We start from the raw sequence: 20,884 nt of genomic DNA, 5'->3' as shown, positions 1-20,884 counted from the left end.
ACAGGTTAAAACATGCCCACATCCCTGGCACAGGAATTCCACTTCTGAGTATCTCGTCTACGGAACTATCTGAAGATTCAGAGAGATCATACTCACCCGGAAAAAAAGATGTGTTCCACAATGGGAGAAGTGGTAAGGGAAATAAGCGCTTAGCTATGCAATGGTCTTCTGTATGTGTATAGAGAGTTTAATTTCCCTGGAAAGATGCTTACGGTAAAAAAATTTTTTTTTTAAAGCAGGAAACAAAATTACATGAACAGTATTGTCTTATCTGTACCTTCTAATGGAGAGAAAAAAAAAGAGAGACCAGAAAAATACACAATATTTATGGGTGTTCTTTTTCCAATTTCTTTTTTTCTTTTCTCTAAGTTCTATAAATCAAAAAACAAAATTTACTTTTTCTTTTGTCATTCAGTTGCTTCAACATCACCCAGTTGTCCAAACACTATTTATAGCTGAACAAACAAGAGTGATAAAGAAGTAAAATTCTCAGTCAGGCAGGTTTAACTGGATCCGTTTAGCCAGACCTACAAATTGTACATGGATTAATACACTACTTGTAAGTTACCCTCTCTGGGAAAAGGACTAAGATGCCTCCCTCAACATTTCATCACCTTAATCGGCGGAGAACAATTTCTCTGTGAAAAGTGCCCGGCAGATGTACCTGAGTCATTCACCTTTACTGTTCACCTTTGTAAAATTCCCAGAAAGGGATAAAAGAAATGTCCCTTAGTCACCTGGCCAAACATACTCACATATACTGCGAAGTCCTTGGGTGCGCTGCTGATGTTGCCTGTTGGCGAGAGCGTCTTTGGTATGTGCTCCAGAGTGAAGGTGGTCGGGTAGATGGCCATCGACAGCCTCACCACCAGGTACCCCTGGGAACCCTTAAACGCCCAGCAGTTACCGGGATAGATGTCAGGCTGGGGAAAAGCAAAGTACTCAAGTCTTAAGAGGTTGAACAGGCTCTTAACTGCTTCAAAGAAAAAAAAAAAAAAAAAAAACAGAAGCAATAAAAGACTGATAATACCGAACAATTAAAAAAAAAAAAATGTTAGCATGGCAAAAATCATCGTAAGCAAAAAAATCAAAAGACATACTGGGGAAAGGCATTTGCAACTTATATGCCAAAGGGTTACTATCTCCAATATGTAAGTAAGTTTTTATAACTGTGAAAGTAGCCAAAACCTTATAGGAAAACGGGCAAAAGATATAAACATGTTTCAGAGAAAAACGAATATAAACATATGGAAAGATGCCCAACATACATAATACTGAGAAAAATACAAATGAAAATGACAGCGTGACCACTTCTCACCCCGTCAGACTGACAACGGTCCCAAAGTCTGACAACATCTGCTGCTGTCAACCACGGGAAGGGGAGGGTGGGACAGAAGCCAGGCCTCTCTCTGAATGGGTCTGTGTATTTGGAACTGGGTAAGTATTTTATATAATTAAGAAAGATTTCTAAGAAAAAAAGGCAATTCCTAAGAATAGAGAATGGAAACAAATGACTTAATAAATACCAAGCTGGTGGCAACATCACAGAGGAGTATCGAGTGGCTTTAAATACAGCATCGGACCATGTAACCTGAGCAACTGGAATTAGTGTTAGTGTCATTTGTTTAAAAAATATAGAGAGAAAAGAAGTTATTGCATGTTAATGTCATTAAGAATCAAAATTTTCAACATATAAGAGATGCAAATATAAAATCAAAGAAATAAAAACCCTGTCATCTTTCATTTGAATTTGAAGTGTCAGTGTGGACTCATGATTTGTTTTCCTCTTTCCAAATACACAGACACACACACACACTCCCTCCTGTCTACTGAAAAGGCTTTTTAGCAGTGAACCCTCTAGTGAAGAGACTAATTTCTAAACATCATTCCTGATACTAAAAGGAACCAGGGCTCCTCGGAGAAGTGATTTATTCAGCTTCGGGAAAGGACACGCACATGATCCTAGTGGGATACCTGTGCCATTCTGCGGTTGTGTCAGAGGACAGCGGCCCATGTGAAAGGGACCCCACTGGCCAGAGATGGGACGATTCAAGCAAAAAAAGAATGTTGGCAAATGAGTTAAAACATGTAACGTATATAAAACTCTGTTAGTTCGCGATACTAAGAAGCAAAAACAAAGACCCTCCACTGGTCCTTCTACAATGGCACAGTTGAGCAGTTGAGACAGAAACCATATGGCCCCCAAAGCCTTTGGAGGCACTTCCTGTCTAGCCTCTCACAGAACCACCACCTTTTCACCACTGGCAGTTTGGGGCTGTTCCAACATCTGTGGACATGGCCCTGGTGCACGTGGGATGCACTTCTGCTGGATTTGCCCACAGTTTGACTGCTGGGTCACAGGGCATGTACAACGTGGGGTATTTACTAAACAGTTTCCAAAGGGGGTGCAACAATTCATCTTTCACTAAGACTGTGAGATTCCAGGTGACCCCATCCTTGCCAGCAGTGATGGTAAGTCACTGTGGTTTTAATTTGTAGTCCTCCAATAGCTAATGAGGTTGAGTGCCACTTTATTTGCTTGTTGGCTGTCTGGCTATCCACCTGTTGTGAAGTGGCTGTTCAAGTATCTGCCCATTTTTCCAGTAAGTCGACTCTCTTTTTCTTACTGATTTGTAGGAATTCTTTGTTGGATATCTTTATTGTGAATCTCATGTCTTCTGATGAACAGATGTTCACAGGTCCTCTTATTAGACTGAGTAACTTCTCTTCCAGACCTCTGGCCAGACAATCAAGTGATAAGGTACCGAATATCAGCTTTACTGATACTCACTCATGCAACAGTCACTTGATCTATGAACTTTTTTTTCTTTTTGCTTTTTTTTTTATTGTACTTCAGATGAAGGTTTACTGAACTAGCTTCTCATTACACATTTAGTACACATATTGTTTTATGACATCGGTTAACAACCCCATGACATGTCAACACTCTCCCTTTCTTGACCTTGGGTTCCTTATTACCAGCTTTCCTGCCCCCTCCTGCCTTCTAGTCCTTGCCCCTGGGCTGGTGTGCTCCTTTAGTCTCATTTTGTTTTATGGGCCTGTCTAATCTTTGGCTGAAAGGTGAACCTCGGGTGACTTCATTACTGAGCTAAAAGGGTGTCTGGGGGCCATACTCTTGGGGTTTCTCCAGTCTCTGTCAGGCCAGTAAGTCTTTTTTTTTTTTTTTTTGTGAGTTAGACTTTCGTTCCACAGTTTTCTCCAGCTCTATCTGGGACCCTCTATTGTGATCCCTGTCAGAGCAGTCAGTGGTGGTAGCCAGGTACCATCTAGTTGTACTGAACTCAGTCTGGTGGAGGCCACGGTAGTTGTGGTCCATTAGTCCTTTGGACTAATCTTTCCCTTGTGTCTTTGGTTTTCTTCATTCTCCCTTGCTCCAGAAGGGGTGAGGCCAGTGGAGTACCATAGATGGCTGCTCACAAGCTTTTAAGACCCCAGATGCTACTCACCAAAGTAGAATGTAGAATATTTTCTTTATAAACTATGCTATGCCAATTGAGCTGGATGTTCCCCGAGACCATGGTCCCCACAGCCCTCAGCCCAGTAATTTGGTCCCTCAGGGAGTCTGGATGTGCCTATGGAGCTTCCATAACCTTGCTTTATTTATACAAGCTATGCTGGCTTCCCCAGTGCTATGCACTGTCTTACCCTTTACCCATCTGTGAATTCTTTAAGATGGGACTTGTTAAGTGAAAGGCAGCTATCATGTGGCTGTTTCACATTATATTAGGCAGCATTTGCTACTGAGGTAAAATAAATGTATCTGACAAGTTAAACTCTTCACCCCCTTCACCCACTCTATCTCCTACACGTGTATGACCAACAATATAAAGCCATGTGAGCAACAGTCACACCCAAAGGAATCGTTACAAGGCACTAGAGAGAACAGAAGCTAACAGCCCCTCCATCCTCTGGGAATCCCACAGGGCATGTGAAAGGAAAGGAGGAGGGGAGCCCCTCATTATGCTACTCATGCCTGTCCCCACCTGTCCTGTCTGTAGCAGGAAGAGAAGGCATGTGACACTCCCACCCGGACCACCTTCAGTTGTACACAACCCAAATCCCTCTGTACCAAGTTCACACATCAGCAGAGTTTATGGTCCCAGGAATCAGTCACCCTTTGAGGCGGAGGGTCACAGCTGGCAAAGGCCAACCGAGATATGGAGAGTGCTGGCCATGCCCCGTCCCCCGGTCTGGGGCTGCGTTCCCCTCTCCGAGCATTCACGGGGAACCTCTCACAGGTATGTCCCCTCTGTGAGGGTTCACGGAGCCACACAGAGGGTCTGCACACTGCCTTGTGTGTTACCCCTTAGTGAGAAGCTAAAGAAAGCGTCGACACCCTGGTCACAGCTGGTACCTTGGTTCCATCTGGGGCCTAAACAGCCATGCGGCAGAAGTATGAGGAACGTCGAAAAGCAGCAATTGAAACCCAGAGGCCACGTACTCACCTGAATCACCACGCGAGGAGACTGAGAGAAGTACCACAGCGGGATCCCGAACAGGCTGATCAGCGCCGTCTTGGTCTCATACGTTTCAGAGCAGCGAGTACTCAAGATGCTGCCGCCTTAAAGCAAAGTTTCGATTTGTTTCACTATCTGTTCTACCATTTTGAAAGCAATATTAATCACTCATCTTAGAGCTTTATCTTGGGGTTTTAAAAATTCTCAAGTTCTTAACTTGTACAAAGAACCTTTTAATTGAAGGCCAACCCTATTCTAACAAATTTTGCGTTTTCAAACCGAAATGTTGATAGTTTGCAATTGCTTTAGGATACACAATTTGTACCAACTGAAACGGAAAAACTCTTAAAATTAGTGGCCTTTCTCCCCGTCCCTTACAAGAACATTGATGATTCTTCATGGCTACAGGGATAGCTGCTTTGATGAGCTTGTGTTCAGTGAGAACCCAGCCAGGTGGCAGCATTACCCGCCAGGGAGGTTCAGAGGGCCTACTTAACAGGCCAAACCACTACCAAGAAAACAGAAAAGGTAAGGGGGGGAACTGGGGTGACTGCTAACAGGTACGGGGGTTCTTTCTGGGGTAGTCGTACAACACTGTGAATGTATTAAATGCTACTGAATTATGCATTTAAAATGGTAAAGTTTATATCTCAATAATAATATAATAAACATTTTTAAAGGTTCCATTTGTCCCTCAATAGGAAATGGGGCAGACAAGATACTGGAGCCACAGCAGGCCCAAGAGATCGAACCTGGCTGCTGCAGTTAAGATGGGGAGCAGTTCCTGCATGGACCTCACGGCCAGCCCTACACTGACCATGCCACCGATTTCCTACGCTACTGGGGAAAGCTGAGTTAATGGTGGTGGGTTTCATAATCTCTGCTGCTTCTGTAGGACTTCCAGGCCCTTTCATATACTAACGATATTAAAGGGTCTTCTTCTCTCCCAAGGGAACATACTGGACCACCAGCCCTCAACTGCACCTCCTAAATCTAAAATTTCTGAAAACCAAGACTTTCTGTAATACATACAGTGAAAAAACCTGACCTGAACTGACCTGAGGTCCTTCAGTCTTTATCTCATGCAGTGTGAACAGGTGTGCGCTTCATCACAGAAAAGGGGGTGCTGCCCCAGACCTCACTGAGGTGTTATGTCATAAATAGTACATGTACCATAGCACTTCCTAAACCACAGTTCTGACCCTTGAATACACCTGGACAAGGGGTTGTGCATGTGCGGTGTACTGCATTCCCTCAACTGGGCTGGTCAGAACTCTCTCTTTCAATTCCTGGAGAAACCAAGGTAGCGCTGCCCTGCTCCCCATTCTGTTCATGTAGCGGCTCTGTGGCAGAGGTGGCACTCATTGCTACCTGGGACTCAGTTGTGGCCTGTCTCTGTCTCTCCCATGGGAACGTAAGCTCCTGGAGGCAGGGCTTGGTCTGGCTCGCCAACATGCCCTGTACCTACCAAGCATGCACCCACAGGCACATAAACTGAAAACGCACGCACACAGCCCCCAGGAGCACCTACACAGCCCATCTCAGAGTGTTCGTGCTCTGTGGGGCAGGCTGAGAACCGCTGCCCTGGTGCTGACCTCGTCACTGGACTTCTGTGTTAAAGCAAATAAACCTTACGACACACACGTCAGAAATAATCCGTCCCCCAGTGTTTGTGGTGGTAATTCCTGACACAGCTAGAAGAGCCCAAGAGGTGCTGAAATTCCCCAAACTGGGCTTTGGAGCAGCTCATAACTGTGCAGCTCACGCCTGCCACCAGCCCTTCTGGGGGACCTGACAGTGCCCAAAAAAGCAACTGATGAGGAAGAAAAGCCATGAGGGACTCATCCAGAATAACATTCTTTTCTCAGACTTTTTAAAAGTAGTAGTAAGTTCCTTACTTCTCAGGTTTACAACTCTGCTAACAAATGACTGTTTTATTTTTAGTGATAAATATGTCCATTCACTTACCGCCAGACTCCAGAGCAAAGTCTACCATGCCGGTTTTATCCTGGGAATACAGCTTCAAAGCGTTGTTCACAATAATGCGTGCTTGCTGGAAGTGGAAGATCAGAATGGAGGAGGAGACAGGTAGGTTTAATGACATGCAAATTCAAGCCAAATAATTAAGTAAAAAATGATTCTGACTCATAGTGACCCTACAGGTCAGAATAGAATTGCCCTATAGGATTTCTCAGGCTGTACTCTTTATGGAAGCAGGCTGCCACATCTTTCTCCCATGGAGTGGCTGGTGGGTTCAAATCACCAACCTCTCGGTTAGCAGCGGAGCATTTAACCACTGTGCCACCAGTACAATTAACTGTACTTTGGGGCTTGAGAGGCACAGGGGCACTGTTCCAGAAATCCCAAACCTCCATCAGCACCCCTGACCATGAGGGCCACCAAACCGAATCAGAAGCAGAGTCCCCAAGCCAGAGAAATCCACCGTGAGTCTTAACACATGACCATTAACAAGGGTCAGGGTGAGGGGCTGTCACAGGGTACTAGATACTGAGAAATTTTTACACAATTCAGAATTGCCACCACACAGGGAGTGGAGGCAGTGAGACAAGAGTCCCAAAGCAGACTCCTCCCAAGAAAAAGTTCAACAGCAGTAGCAGCTATCATTTCCTAGGCAACTGCCTTATTCTGTGGCAGGCACCGTGTTAAGCATCTTTCAGATTATTTGACTTGAGCCTGACCACAACCCTCTGATCATCAATCCCATTGCTGCAGGGATTCTAAGCACCTCTTGGGCCCTACTCACCGCCTCCGTGATCCCGGGAACCCCTGCCTCGTGCATGGCGGACACCACTGCTGCGGAAGTGGGGGCCTGCTTTGTCACAGAAATGTGGTGGGTGATGTTCTTCAGGACCTGCAGCTCCAAATCTCGCAGTAAGATCTGCAGATCACCCTTGCTTACAAACTGAGAGGAAAACTTCTGCAGCAGCCATTCAAGAGAACTGTCTTGCTGGTCTTCGGAAAACATGAGTCTGATCGTCTCTCTGACTTGGGTGTCCACCTGATAAAATCATTAGTCAGCATGACAGAAACTGAGTTCTAGTTCAATCATTTCAGCTCTTCACTTGCTCCACCTCAGATACCTCAGAACTATCACACAGCGTCTCAAATTCCACAGGTAAATGTGACACCATTTTTCCTTCATGTTAAACTTTAAGAACACCTCCAAAAATGCATGGTTTCAAGAGAACAGGAATAGAAATAAATGAAATGCGGGCCTAGGAACTAAAGACAAAAGGAGGTATGTCCACTTGTTCAGCTGAAGTGATTCCGCTCAGCAAACATTTACTCAGCTCCACCAGGGGTGAGAACTGGGAAGAATAAAACAGTCCCTTGTCTTCAACATGTTTGGTCTGGTAAAGGAAACTGCTGTATAAACAAACTTGAAATGTAACTTTATATATGTTAAGTACACCCATGTGTGTTAATGTATGTACACACACACACACACACAGAGTCACATATATAAATTTCTCTCTTGCCTGATAAGGGATGGAGTATGGGAAGGGGCACGAGAAAGGGCGCAGTGCTCTACAGTAACACGTGCATCCAGCGCTGACTCGCTGTCTTAAACAGCGCCACAGCACCCACAGCAGGAGCTACCCCCAATGTGCCACCCCGCCCGACACTTAACTGAGTCCTTCCCTTTTGTCCTGATGCTTCTATATCTGCAGACAGAGCCCCAGAAGTATGACCGCTGGTCTCAAACCACAGGTACATTTTTAGTTGATTAAAATCGCAAGGTTTTGTTCCAAAACGGGTGGAGCCATTCACATCCTGCCAGCCTCGAGAACACCACTTCCCCACCTCACTGGGGTACTGACTGCTGCCCCTCTGAGGGCCGAGACGTGGGCACTCTAACTCACAGATGCTGCTGGTGAGACCGGGCTCCCTGCTCATAGGCTGGGCCCGTGCTTCTGGCGTTCGTCCTCCTGCCAATCTCAGGAGCTCTGTGCACGTTACAGAGAAAAGTTTACCACGTGTACTGCAAATACTTTTCCCCAGTCTACTGTGTGACTGACTTATGCTGACTTTTGCTGTTCATTTTTTTTCCTCTCCATTTCTATGCAGCTACAAATATCTGTATTTTCTCTTCTGCGTAAGGACAGATGAGCTTGAAGGAATACCCATGATATGACATGAGTAAAAAAAAAAAAAAGAACAAGCTGCAGAGTGCAATATAATTCCATTTTGATGAAAAAATGCACAAAAACACCCACCCCCAACCCCAAATAAATGTTAGTACATGTTTATGTGCCACGGGGAAGTATGGGAAGACAGACACCTAAGTGTTAACATGTTATGTTACTGGAATGGGAGGCATGTGAGGGGAACCAAGTTTATTATTCTGAGATTAAAAAAAAAAAAAAAAAAAAATCAAATATAATAAATGTTTTTTTTAAATAAAGTGGAAGTTAACTCAATAAACATAAATCAACAGCTCAAGTTCTCTTTCACTCTGTTACAAAAACAAAATGTAAATACTGAGGAAGTTACCTTTTCATGTATTGTATCTACTTTCTCGCAGCTCGTCTTCAGGTTTCGCCAGTCTGCCAATTCCGACTTCAGGTGCTCCAGTTGCAGTTCCAGCTGCCTGACAGTGGACAGGAGGTGCTGCTCCTCAGCAGTCCCGCTGGAAGGTGACAGATAGGTCAGTCGGGGTGCCGCCAGGTCCCCGGGACTGAACCAGCACATTCCATAAAGACGGCAGAAAGGCAGAACCCCTCCCCAGGTAAGTCTACCTTGTGAAGATCGCGATTTGTCCAAACTTCGTGTGGAAATATAATACCAGTTTCAAATCGAAACCTCAAGGGGAGTCTTCTCCACATCAGTTTAGATATGCACACACAGATACACACACCGCACAGGTAGGGTGTCTACCAAAACACTACCCAGAGTGGCTATCTTTTAGTGGTTGGTGAAAGAATGCCCTGAAAACTTTAATATTTAAACTGTATCTGTTGTTTGGTGCTGTCGAGGCAATTCTGACTCACAGCGACCCCCTGTGGCAGAGTACAACTGCCCCACAGGGCTGTGATCTTTATGGACACAGACGGTCAGGTCTTTCTCCTATGGACCCACTGAGTGGGTTCAAACTGCTGAGTGCTTAACCACTGCACCACCAGGGCTTCTCAATTAATATTTAGAAGCTGTATCTATCTCCTTGAAAACATAAATAAGACTTCAGAAATGAGCCCAAATTTATCCACAATCATAAAGATGGGTCTCAACTACCCATGAGGTGGAAGGGACGTTGCCCTGGACATACACGGCCTTAGGGCTAGCTTTAGCAGTTCTATTTTCCAGAGGAACTGTGTACCAGACATTGCAGTAGTGTGTCTATATCTGTTTATAGGCAGGCATGGTGGCCCCCACGGACCTGACTGGGGTGGGAAGGCCCTCCTGGTCATAGCAGGGGCACCATCGTGTGTGGTCATGAGAGGTTTTCTGCTGCACAGAGAGATGGGTGGTGACAAGCTTCTCAGGCTGCCCTCCTCCCCTCTGTGGCTCCACAGGGGCCTCCCAGACAGATAGGCAGCGAGCTGGGACCCAGTTACCCAGGGGACACTGGGGATGAAGGAGGTGTTGGCGCCCTCTTTAATTATAATTATCACTGTGGCGCCAAGCAACCAGAGGGAAGAGAACAGAAGACAAAGACTGAGCATATCTGACGTAATCCTACCTAGTTGTTCTCAACTTGGTCTGCTCTAACTCCTTCTGGATAACCTAAAAAGTGTGAGAAACAATCTGTTTAAACACACAAGTGATAGGTTAACTTTTCACAAATCATACCCTTGATGAAATCATCAACTACACATATTTATCTGGGGCTTGTTTTCTTAATTCACAGTCCAGACCTGCCTGTGGTCCCTGTTGGTCCCCCCGAGGCCACTGCTTAGACAACAACAGGGGGACAGATGTCACATCCCTGGATGCCGGGGTCAGCTGGCTGTCTTCTGGAATACGCACCTGGTTGTGTCTGCACCTGACCCCAGCTCAGGAGGGGGCACCGACCTACCATACCCCACCGCGGAAAAGCGTGCGAGCAATCTAAACCCAGGGAGGGGGGCTGAGAGAAAGGGGAGACAGTGGGCACCGACTGGTCTCACCCCACCCTGAAGCAACGGGCACCAACTGTGGCCAACTGAGCAAGATAAACTTATTAAACATTAAAAGCAATAAAATGGAACCGCCAAGAAAAAAAGGGTCAGAAATTAACTTTTGTCGGTTTCATAAGGGACAACAGCAAATACGCAAAAGGAAGCGCTTTAAAGAGACAGCTAAGGAACCTTAAAACGCTGATTGTAGCTGATTTTATTTAAAAAGTCATTACTTTGTTGGGAGCTACATGGGAAAGGTCAAGAATGAGTACCTCGGATTTATCTGCCAGTTTTCCAATCATGTCTTCCAAGTTTGAGAGACGTAATTCGTGTTCTTGGTGGAAAGTCATGAAGTCAGTCTCCAAGAGAAAAGCAAATGGACACAGGGTTTAAGAAGTTAAACAAACAAAAACCTTGCAGGTGTAGTCAAGTTCTTTCTACAGAATATCAAAAAAGTAGACTATTTGGTCGCAAGCTGACATCACACCCTTGAAGGGGTAATCTGCTAGTAACATCCTTATTTTCACCTTTAACTCTGGAGGTTTCAAATCTGTGCTAGGTCATCAACAGTTTTTCTAGTTACAGAACGTTATTCATAAAGACGTCCTGTCATTACTATAACATACTCTCTGTAGAAAGCAAATCAACTGCCATCCCTTCAGCAAATACTCACTACGTACCCGCTATATTTCATGGTAAAATAACTGTGGATACAGATACACCGCCCACTTATCTCCCCCGCAATCATTTCACACTCATACATAACATGTGACATAAAAACATTTACTAGGAGTAAGCCAACTGGAATATATTTCCAGAACACTTGAAAATATCATTCAAAATTGGATTTTCATCAGATGATGACAGTAACTTATTTAGTAACCACTCAGGCAGTGACTATTCCTCCAGTTACACACGGGCAAGCAGCTTTTCCGGCTGGGTGAGGAAGTATCAATGAAAGCACCAAACTAGAAGAGAACAATTTTTTGCAACATAAGCAGCTAACTGTTCAAAAATAGTGACAATTTGTTAAACATATTTCAACACTCTCTTTAGCACTTTTTAGAAGATAAAACTATAGTAAGATTATCAGACACACTCCTGGGAAGGTCAAGAAAAATCACTGCCAATTCTACTCTAAAAGGGTGACTGCATAGCAGAGAACAGCAACGGCAAGGAAAGGTCTGGTGCACCCCTAAATAAGGAAAATCCAGGCCACAGAGGAGAAATCCAGAGCCAAGACTGTGTGGAGTTTTCTTTGTTAACGTGTACCGTATCTCACTCTAAAATATAACCAAAACAGTTTCTAAAGATTCACATAAAAAAATAAGATTAAAAATACGGTACGCCAGAGCAAAGGGATGAAGGCAGCTGGAAAGGTGAGCCCAGGGGCCCTAAATTAAGGGAAGGTGCGCCCCAAGGCAGGGCAGGTGGTCCCGAAGGGTGAGAGCAGCTCGAAACAGAACACTGCAGAGCACATAGCCGCTGGTCTGCTGTGTGACAAGGCTGCTGGCTTTCTCCACCCTGCCCCGTGGCCTGTCCCTTCCTGTGCTGTGAGGCCAGTATGTGCACGGCACACAGTTTACCAGGTGTCAAGCGCCCTGTGGCAACAGAAAGAAAAAATGAGAAACTCTTCTCAGTGTTACCTCAGCGCCCTGGACACCCTCTGAGGGGGCCTCCTTCGCTTGCTGCGCCACCAGCTGGTGCAGCAGCATTAGCATCCCCTCCCGGTCGCCGTCCGCCTGGTCTGCACGCGTCTGCAGGCTCCGGAGCAGTGAGACAACCCCGTCTCGGTCGCTGTCTGCCTGGTCCGCGTGCACCTGCAGCTTCTGGAGCAGCAGCGTCAGCTCTCTGAGCTTCTCCTCATGCAGCTGACACCTCCTGGACAACGCAGTCACCTGCTGCTCGACCTCACTCAGCCGGTGCCAGTGGAAAGCCTCCTTGCCGTCACCCTAAAATGGTCAGAAGGGGTCCCAGAGGCAGCGCTCAGGAGAAAGGACAAGTGAGCGCGAGCACAAGATGAGTCAGAAACACACGTGCTGTGTCTACTAGCCACCACGGCGTGGTACCCACGGCGCGGTACCCACGGCGCCACATGCAGACCCCTTGAGGGGAGCAAGAATACGCAGATCACTACTGAGCACCCTCACGTGGGAAGGCTGCAGACAGTTTCATTTTCTCCTTTATAGGTTCTACATTTTCCAAGGTAATTGATGCTATTCTGTTTTTTTAATTAAAATTAGCTGAATAATGAGATTACTTGTAGCATGCACTGTCTGAACCATTTCAGAACATGTACGGAGCTGTATGACTTGCTGATTTGACCTTTAAAAGTATTCCCTAGAACGGGGCACCCTCCTGAACCGCCCTGCTCACAAGGACCATGCGCATCTACCACGAAGAGTAAGTATCTGCAGGGCCCTTTAATATCATAGAAGATAGCCTCCCACCCAGTTACCTCCAGTGGCAGGTGCAGGTGGGAAGCATCAGGTGTGAGTATGCTCTTGGGGTCATCTGCCCTCTGTGCTTTGTACACGTTTGTCCAGTTTAACACAGGCAGGAATGAGAGAAAATCGCCCTGGCCCCAGAAAGCAAGACCTGCACCTTGGAGCAGAGGAAAAACTGCGTAAACAGGTACACACACTATCAAAAATATATTTAAACGCTCAATTTTTTTCACTAATCTATTCATGCACACGCATCTAAGCCAAACCTCACTTACCTAGTAAAAGTAACAGTGGGATGAGCAAGACTAAAAACTTGCAAATATTTCGAAGGCACCTAGGAAGAGAAATGAAAACACTGAACTTTGGAAAAGTAAAAGGCAGGGTTTGCCACTGTTTTCTCTCTCTAGATGATTTTATCAAAATATCCCCTGCCCCATTTCAAAATGGAAATCCACAGTATCAGAAACGCAGCTATAGTTTTATCTACAGGATTTGTAGATAACCTATAGGTGACCTCCTAAAAAATGATGTCTCCCAGGTTAACAGTCAAACATGCTAACTGTCGAAAAGCACCAGGCCAGGGCTGCAGGAAAGCCACGAAGGTGACTGGAACTACCCTCCCCCGGATCATCTCTGGCTCACTGGGGTCACCTGGTGCCCTGGAAGCTGCACTGGAGCAGGGGTCAAAGGACCCAGGTGCAGTCCTGACCCCGCCCCTTCCTGGCTGTGTGACCTTATACCCTGGGTTTCTGGACACTTTTGGCTTTCTTCAAGGGTGATACCTGCCTTTCCTAGCTCATAGGGCTGGTTTGGAAAATTAAATAAGAATATGAAAGACCAAAATCAAAACCAAACCCATGGCCGTCAAGTCAATTTTGACTCATAGTGACCCTATATGACAGAGTAGAACTGCCACATAGGGTTTCCAAGGAGCAGCTGGTGGATTCAAACTGCTGACCTTTTGGTTAGCAGCCAAGCTCTTAACCACTGCACCACCAGGGCTCCTCAATATGAAAGAATTTTGTAAAATATAAAGCAATATGTAAATGTCAGGTACTGTTCTCAAACCTCAACAGCACTATATAAATACAAGATAGATAATTATAAAACAATGAACCAACTGACTTCCTACAATCAGCACAAAACCGGCTCTCCAAAAGCACAAAGCTGACATGGCATCAGGGTCCTTACCTTGTAAGAAGGAACACGTTCAGCCAAGACATCAAAGTAACGAACTGGTACCATCCAAACCCCAGCCACCAGAACACTCCAGAGGCTGCCTTCCCTAGAAGAGAAAACACCAACCAGTCCAAGGAAGCGCTCTAGGAAGACGAGCTTTTAAAGGGACCATTTTTGTGAAGGCCAAGCTAGAAGCTCAAAGAGACGTACTAGCAGATGGCGTGAAAGTGTATCAGGATGCAGTGAGGACACTCTCCAGACAGGTGCTGGTCAGCTCAGCCAGGGCAGGAAATTCCCTAACACAGGACCAAAAGCCACACACAACGCCGAGAAATGCATGAGATGAGATGTGGAAGTGGATACCCGCATCCAGGCTTGATAGGTGACAATCAAGCAGCTAGACTTACCAAAAACCGAACACACCAAGAAACAAAGAGCTCTCAAGCAACAAACACATTGTCTGTTAGCATTTCTAAGCGGTAAGGAATGAAATGGGTTACATCAAGAGGCGAAGCATGGGGGCCTAGAAATGAAGGTTTTATTTGGTTAGGTAAATCATTTATTATGGGCACTGGGCACCCCAAGCCTGGGAGAGGATGTGAACACGGAAAGCCGAAATAACCACCTGGAGCAGTAATGGCCAGCCAGAGCGCCGACCACACCGCTGAGGACACGAGCCACCCCACAGCAGCGGTCCTGCGCAGCACCTGCACCAGCGCGTGACCTGTGGCAGACGAGAGGTGTATGAGGGGCACTCAGACACACGCACCAGCACAGACCAGCACGCCTGGCACACAGCAGAACCACACACTCCCACTGTCACCCATTCCACCAAAGCTCTCTCCTAAGTCGAGTCTCTTCTGAAGAAAAAAATCAAACTATTTTAAGCCTGAGAAACATACTCCTTGAAATGAACATGTGGAAAACCCTGCCATAGGTCTAACAGGTTTCATTTACTCTGCCTGCAGATACTCAAAATGTAAAATGCAGATACCCCTTATAAAATCCAAGGGGGTGTACTTGGAAGCTACCCTACAAACGTTTGCAGCCGGTGCTAAGAGAATTTATACGGGAAAGATAAGGCAATGTTTTAAAGCAAACGAAAACTCCAGAGACACCGGAAGTTAGCAGGCTCTAGGTGAGACAATGATTACTCAAAGACCAAATTGAAAGATATTCTAAAAACTAATATTTTCCAGGGAGATAGTACTTTAAAATGACAAATGGTTATACCACTGGATGCCATCAGAGCCACACAATACATAATCTTTTATCGAATATCACATGCTACATAAGGCTGAAAAGCACTTATGAAGTCAGTTTTGTTTCATTTTTTTAAGAGTAATTGCTGGGAGCTGTATTATACTAACTCAACATTTGCGTGTTGACCTCTCAAACTACTTAAAAAAAAAATCCAATACGGCTGACATGCAAAGAAATATGGCTTAAGAGAATTAAAAAAAAAATCGTTTTATGTTTATTAAACAGTTAAGAAACAACATTTGAAGCTCAGCTTTAAAAAAGACACCTTTTAACAAGAGATTTACTGGTATAATCTGGAAACCATCTCATTTTTTTCTGTAAGCCCCCACGTTGTAAACTTCCAGGGTACAGATGCTAATCACTGAAGCAATGACTATTCTCCAGGGCGAGCAGCTTTTTGCAAAACAGCACTCCAACACAGGAAGGTAATTAGTTACTAATTAGCAACCTCAAATAAGTTGTTTCTCATACATTTAATTTGTACTAAATAAATTTACAAAGACTTTTTAAGAGCTAACTTCTTAAATTAAGGCTAATATTGCCCATGTCAGTTTTAATGAGCAGGGCTTTCAAACACCTGAATTCCAAATAGAAACTAGAGCAAGCAGCAATATGCATTTGGGAAGTCACATGATAAACGCAAAACAGTAAAGGTGTGAGAGACAACCTGCATAAGAAACGACGTGCCACACGGCCCCTGTGACCCTTTGTGACTGTGAAAGCTGCATGCGGAGGGAGGCATGTGTTTCAAGATGCTCCTTCTTCCCCTTACAGTCTTCACCTGTTGGTTGCGGTAACAAGCAGTTAATTTGACAACAATCTGAACTGTGCACCATAGCATCCTGAAAAATTAGGGAACCCAATTACGCAGACAAGTCACAGCAGATGCAACACGGAGGTTCCTTGCTCCCATTACTGAGGGTTGAAGCGACGGCTCTGCCAGTCCATCCTAACTCATGGGGCCACTGCATGCATGTGGATAAAACATTTTGTCTCATCAGGGGCCTAGATACAACCTGCGAGGAGCCAAGTCCCAGACTAAGGACGTCACTGTGCTGTGAGGCCGTACTTACACAGTGGCTCCCCATTCACACCAAGGCGCGTGTCCTCTCTGAGCAGCTCGTTCACCTCCGTCCTCCCACCACACCCGGAGTGAGCTGCAACACAGCGACAGAAATTAGAGAGCTCATTGGGACTGGGCACAAATGCTGCTTAAGGGCGGAGGAAGCAGCGTGATGGAGAACCGCTTGGCTGACCACTTGCAGGGTCTCAGATTCTCAAGGCTCCCACAGTGCAGGTGAATGCAAGTGAGCCAAGATGATGACAGGGCTTTGGTCCCGAGAGATAAGCAAGCCCCACCTGCTGAGTAAGGTGCCTAGATAATACCAGATGACCAAAGACAGGCCTCCTTCAAAAGCTCTGAAACAGCAGGACCCTAAACAGCACTCAAGTAAAAGGTTTTTGCTTTAAAAAGGTAACACAGAATAAAAGTTGAGTACATTAACTTAAAAAAATATGACTTAAAGATGTTTAAGCATTGACCATCTTTCAGAAAACAGAACGGCACAGACAGTCAGCCATGAGAGAGACGAGCCGAGAGTCAGCCACGAGAGGCCACGGGAGGAGAGGCACGGAGGGGCGCACGTGAGAGGAAGCAGAGGGTTTTCTCCACCTTGAAAGCACTATTTGGTGGAGAAAGGAGGGAAAAAATGGTTTAAATACCTTCAGATTCATGGCTTTTTGACTTATAGCTTTTTGATTCCCAATCTTTTGATTCATAACTTTTCAATTTGTAATTCTCTGATTCGTAACTGAGCTTCATTAAAACCACTTGGAAAAGTTGAATTAAGAACGATGAGAAAGATGACGAGGTGCATTTGGCCAGCCACAAGATCCTATTCACGTAGAAAGATGCACCGCCTATTAAAAGACCATGAATACATGTTACTTTTTCCTGTAAGGCCGATGATGTTGACTCCCTCTGAAAGTCAGAGAGCCAAGTCGTTAACTTCAGGCAAAATGGAAGCAGCTTTCTGAATGGACTCAGGCGACAATGACGAGTGTGAAGCCGTAACAACCAAGGACACTCTGCTTGAAGTGACACTGGGCAGAAGAACTCACCCTCGTAAATGTCCTGACAGATTTAACACAAACTAGGTGGCACAGTCTTCAACACCGAGTGTCAACATGGGCAATCCTCTATAAACTACTAAATTTCAGATAATTTTGCCCTGATATCACCCATGCATATACTATGGTATTTACAATTTGCCAAACAGCCACTTCCTACATGACCTCTGACCCAGCACTGATTCCTGGCCTGGTGAGGGCTCCAGGGAAAGCACTGCAGCACCTTAGGAGCGGGCGCTGTGGCGCACCTGCGGTGGGGAGCGGAGCCAGCCCAGGCGTTCACGTAAGGGTGGTTAAGTTACAGGTGACACACAGTGATGCCTAGCCAGCCTCTGCTCTTTTTTGGTAGCGCTGCAGCTTCAGAAGTTCCATCGTGATCCCTGATACTGTTTCCCGCTCCCCTAAATGTGTGGTGTGGTATTAGACAAGCCACTGTCGGTAGAGATTTCTATTCTTGAAGAGCGGCGTAGGAAGAAGAGAGGAGGAGCAATGTGACACCACATGAGGAAAACGAGCCACCGACGCTCACGGCCCCATGAGCGCTTCCAGGAGGCAGCTCCTCTGTGGATTTTCCCAGCTCAGCAAAGCCAAACCTTATTAAGTTAGAACATATGGGATGAGGCCAGCCTGAACTGGTGAAATGTGGGTTGGAGTGATTTTAAAGAGGTTTTAGAGCTCTATTCTCAAATATTCTAAGTAGGCTATTTGTGAATTCAGACCCTATACTCAAAAACAACAACAAAAAACTGGGATTATCAGCCCCAGAGCATCAGTGCCAACTTTATTTTACACTTTAATTATCTATAGTATAGGAACCCTGGTGGTGCAGTGGTTAAAGCACTCGGCAGCTTACCAAAAGGGCGGCAATTTGAACCTACCAGCCACTCCACAGGAGAAAGATGTAGCAGTCTGCTTCCATAAAGGTTTACAGCCTTGGAAAGCCTATGGGGCAGTTTTGAAAGGTTGGCAGTTTGAATCCACCAGGCGCTCCTTGGAGACTCTATGGGGCAGCTCTACTCTCTCCTATCAGGTTGCTATGAGTCAGAATCGACTTGACGGCATTGGGTTTTGGTTTATAGGGTCACTATGAGTCAGAATGGCTTAACGGCAGTGGGTTTGGTGTTCACATGTAGTATAAACTTCATAGACAGGCTGCCAAAAATAGCACGAATTTTTTATTAAAAGGTTCACTGCAGCAATATTCACAATTGCCAAAACTAGGACACAACCTAAATGTCCATCAGCGGATGAACGGGTGAGCAAGATGTGGTCTATCCATACAATGGAGTATTACTCAGCCATGAAGAGAAATGAAGTTCTGATGCAGGCCATGGCATGCATGAATCCTGAAGACATCAAGTTGAATGAAAGAAGCCAGACACAAAGAGACAAATACTGTATGATCCCACTTACATGAAATATCTAGAATAGACAAATGCATAGAGACAGAAGTAGATTACAGGTTACCAGGGGATAGGGGAGAAGGAATGGAAAGTTACTGCTTAAGGGACACTGAGATTCTGTTTGGGGTGATGGAAAAGTTTTGTAAACAAATAGTGGTAACTATAACATTGTGAATATTGCTGAAGGGAGGTATCGCTTCCTGCCGTAGGTGCTCAACAACATGGACTAGGCAGCCATGACTGGGCTTGGGGTCCTCACGCCAGTGGTGGCATCACGCCAGGAAAGGAAACCTGGAGAGGGTCCTGTGGCTGTGCCCCCTACCCCGGGCCCAGCAGAGGCCATGCACGCTGCCCCGGGCCCAGCAGAGGCCATGCCCCCTGCCCCGGGCCCAACCCCTGCAGTGAAGATCCTGTCTCCTCTCCTGAGAGGCAGCCCAACCCTGCAATGAAGGCCTTGTCTGGTCTCCCGAGAGATAGCCCAACCCTGTGGTGAAGGCCCTGTAGCCTCTCCCGAGGCAGCCCAGCCCCTGCAGAGACCACAGGCAGCACTGCTGTCCTGTGTTCACCCTCCTAGGACTCTGTGCTCAAAGAGATGGAGCCTGAACTCTGGAGCCAGACTTGGATTCAGCCAGATGGTAGTTACACCTGTGGGGACTCTGCCATGACTGCCATCATCACAAACACAACACCAGTGCTGTCCACCCCCCACCCAGGACCTGTACTCAGAGGCCACTTCTCACCCCTACCAGCACTCTCTTGCTTACTCCCCCGAATCTGCAGGTACCATAGACATTGACTACCACTGTGACACTGGCTCCGAGGCCTCTGCGGTGGAACCGAAAGGAGCAGCTCGAGGCCCTCCCTAAGGAGAGCTGAACTCACACTGTTTGCAGAGACAAGGGGCATCAGGAAGGCCCACAGCTCTGCAAGCCTCCTTCCCACAGAAGGCACCTGCTGCTCACCCCGAGTTGAAATGAGAACAAAAGCGTTCACCACATATGATGTAAGCCCAAATAAAATGAGTAGGAACAAAGCTAACTTCTGGTGAATTTCTTCAATTTTTAAAAGACAACTTGAGTTCAAGTTTGTTATGGATTGAATTGCATCCCCAAAATTGTGTTGTAAATCCTCCCCCTATACCTGTGGGTGTGATCCCATTTGGGAATAGGAATTTCTTCGTCATGTTAAGAAGGCCATGTCAGCGTAGGGTGTGTCCTAAGCCAATCACTTTTGAGACATGAAAAGAGATTAGGCACAGAAGAAAGGACAAACAGGGAAGACAGATGCCGCATGAAGATCACCAAGGAAGTGAGGACCAGAAGCTGAAGAAGACCAAGATCTTCCCCCAGAGCAGGCAGAGAGAACCTTCCCCTAAAGCTGGCACCCTGAATTCAGACTTCTAGTCTCCTAAACTGTTAGAAAACAAATTTCAGTTTGTTAAACCCACCGGCTTGTGGTATTTCTGTTATAGCTGCACTAAGAAACTAAGACAGTCTATGACAAAAACAGTTTATAGGCACTGAGGCCTATAAAACCAAGTTTACAAAAAGAAAAGGAAAAGGAAATATTTGGACGTTAAACCCTTTTCAAACTTTTAAAAGAGGGAGACTTACGCTTCTGACTCCTGTCCCGAGAATAGACTCTCGAGGTGGGCCCACGGGCGGTGGGGTGCGCAGTGAGGACATCCTTGCGCTCTGAGAGCAGGCTACAGTTGCTGCACGTGTAGCCGTTGACAGTGGCGGTGTCTGCCACTGTGGCAAGGTCACCATTTCCCTGAAGAGCAGCTTTACTTCCACCTAAGGGTTCCAAAAAAATAGACAGAATCTATTTATCACAGCCTGCAGATACCTCACGAAAACGCACAT

General features: G+C 45.9%; 1 protein-coding gene across 6 annotated transcripts in view; it reads right to left on the bottom strand.

The window, feature by feature from the left end:
* SUN1 (Sad1 and UNC84 domain containing 1) overlaps positions 1 to 20,884 on the bottom strand; it is a 46,793-nt gene that overhangs the window by 3,346 nt on the left and 22,563 nt on the right. For 4 of the 6 annotated variants that reach the window (XM_023555893.2, XM_064295935.1, XM_064295937.1 and 1 more), the window contains 16 exons: positions 20,633 to 20,815; positions 17,209 to 17,406; positions 16,560 to 16,643; positions 16,154 to 16,267; positions 14,849 to 14,947; positions 14,236 to 14,329; positions 13,320 to 13,378; positions 13,056 to 13,201; positions 12,244 to 12,549; positions 10,870 to 10,956; positions 10,180 to 10,223; positions 8,994 to 9,129; positions 7,243 to 7,497; positions 6,447 to 6,531; positions 4,467 to 4,582; positions 756 to 923 (listed from right to left, as the gene is read on the bottom strand). In XM_023555893.2, the coding sequence (XP_023411661.1) occupies positions 756 to 923; positions 4,467 to 4,582; positions 6,447 to 6,531; positions 7,243 to 7,497; positions 8,994 to 9,129; positions 10,180 to 10,223; positions 10,870 to 10,956; positions 12,244 to 12,549; positions 13,056 to 13,201; positions 13,320 to 13,378; positions 14,236 to 14,329; positions 14,849 to 14,947; positions 16,154 to 16,267; positions 16,560 to 16,643; positions 17,209 to 17,406; positions 20,633 to 20,815 (2,174 nt within the window). The remainder of the gene's footprint in view (positions 1 to 755; positions 924 to 4,466; positions 4,583 to 6,446; positions 6,532 to 7,242; positions 7,498 to 8,993; positions 9,130 to 10,179; positions 10,224 to 10,869; positions 10,957 to 12,243; positions 12,550 to 13,055; positions 13,202 to 13,319; positions 13,379 to 14,235; positions 14,330 to 14,848; positions 14,948 to 16,153; positions 16,268 to 16,559; positions 16,644 to 17,208; positions 17,407 to 20,632; positions 20,816 to 20,884) is intronic. The other 2 variants (XM_064295936.1, XM_064295939.1) reach the window with 1 other exon arrangement.

This window comes from Loxodonta africana, chromosome 12 (assembly GCF_030014295.1).
Source record: "Loxodonta africana isolate mLoxAfr1 chromosome 12, mLoxAfr1.hap2, whole genome shotgun sequence".
NCBI classification, from domain to species: domain Eukaryota; kingdom Metazoa; phylum Chordata; class Mammalia; order Proboscidea; family Elephantidae; genus Loxodonta; species Loxodonta africana.
This window is presented reverse-complemented; position numbering and strand designations above follow the sequence as displayed.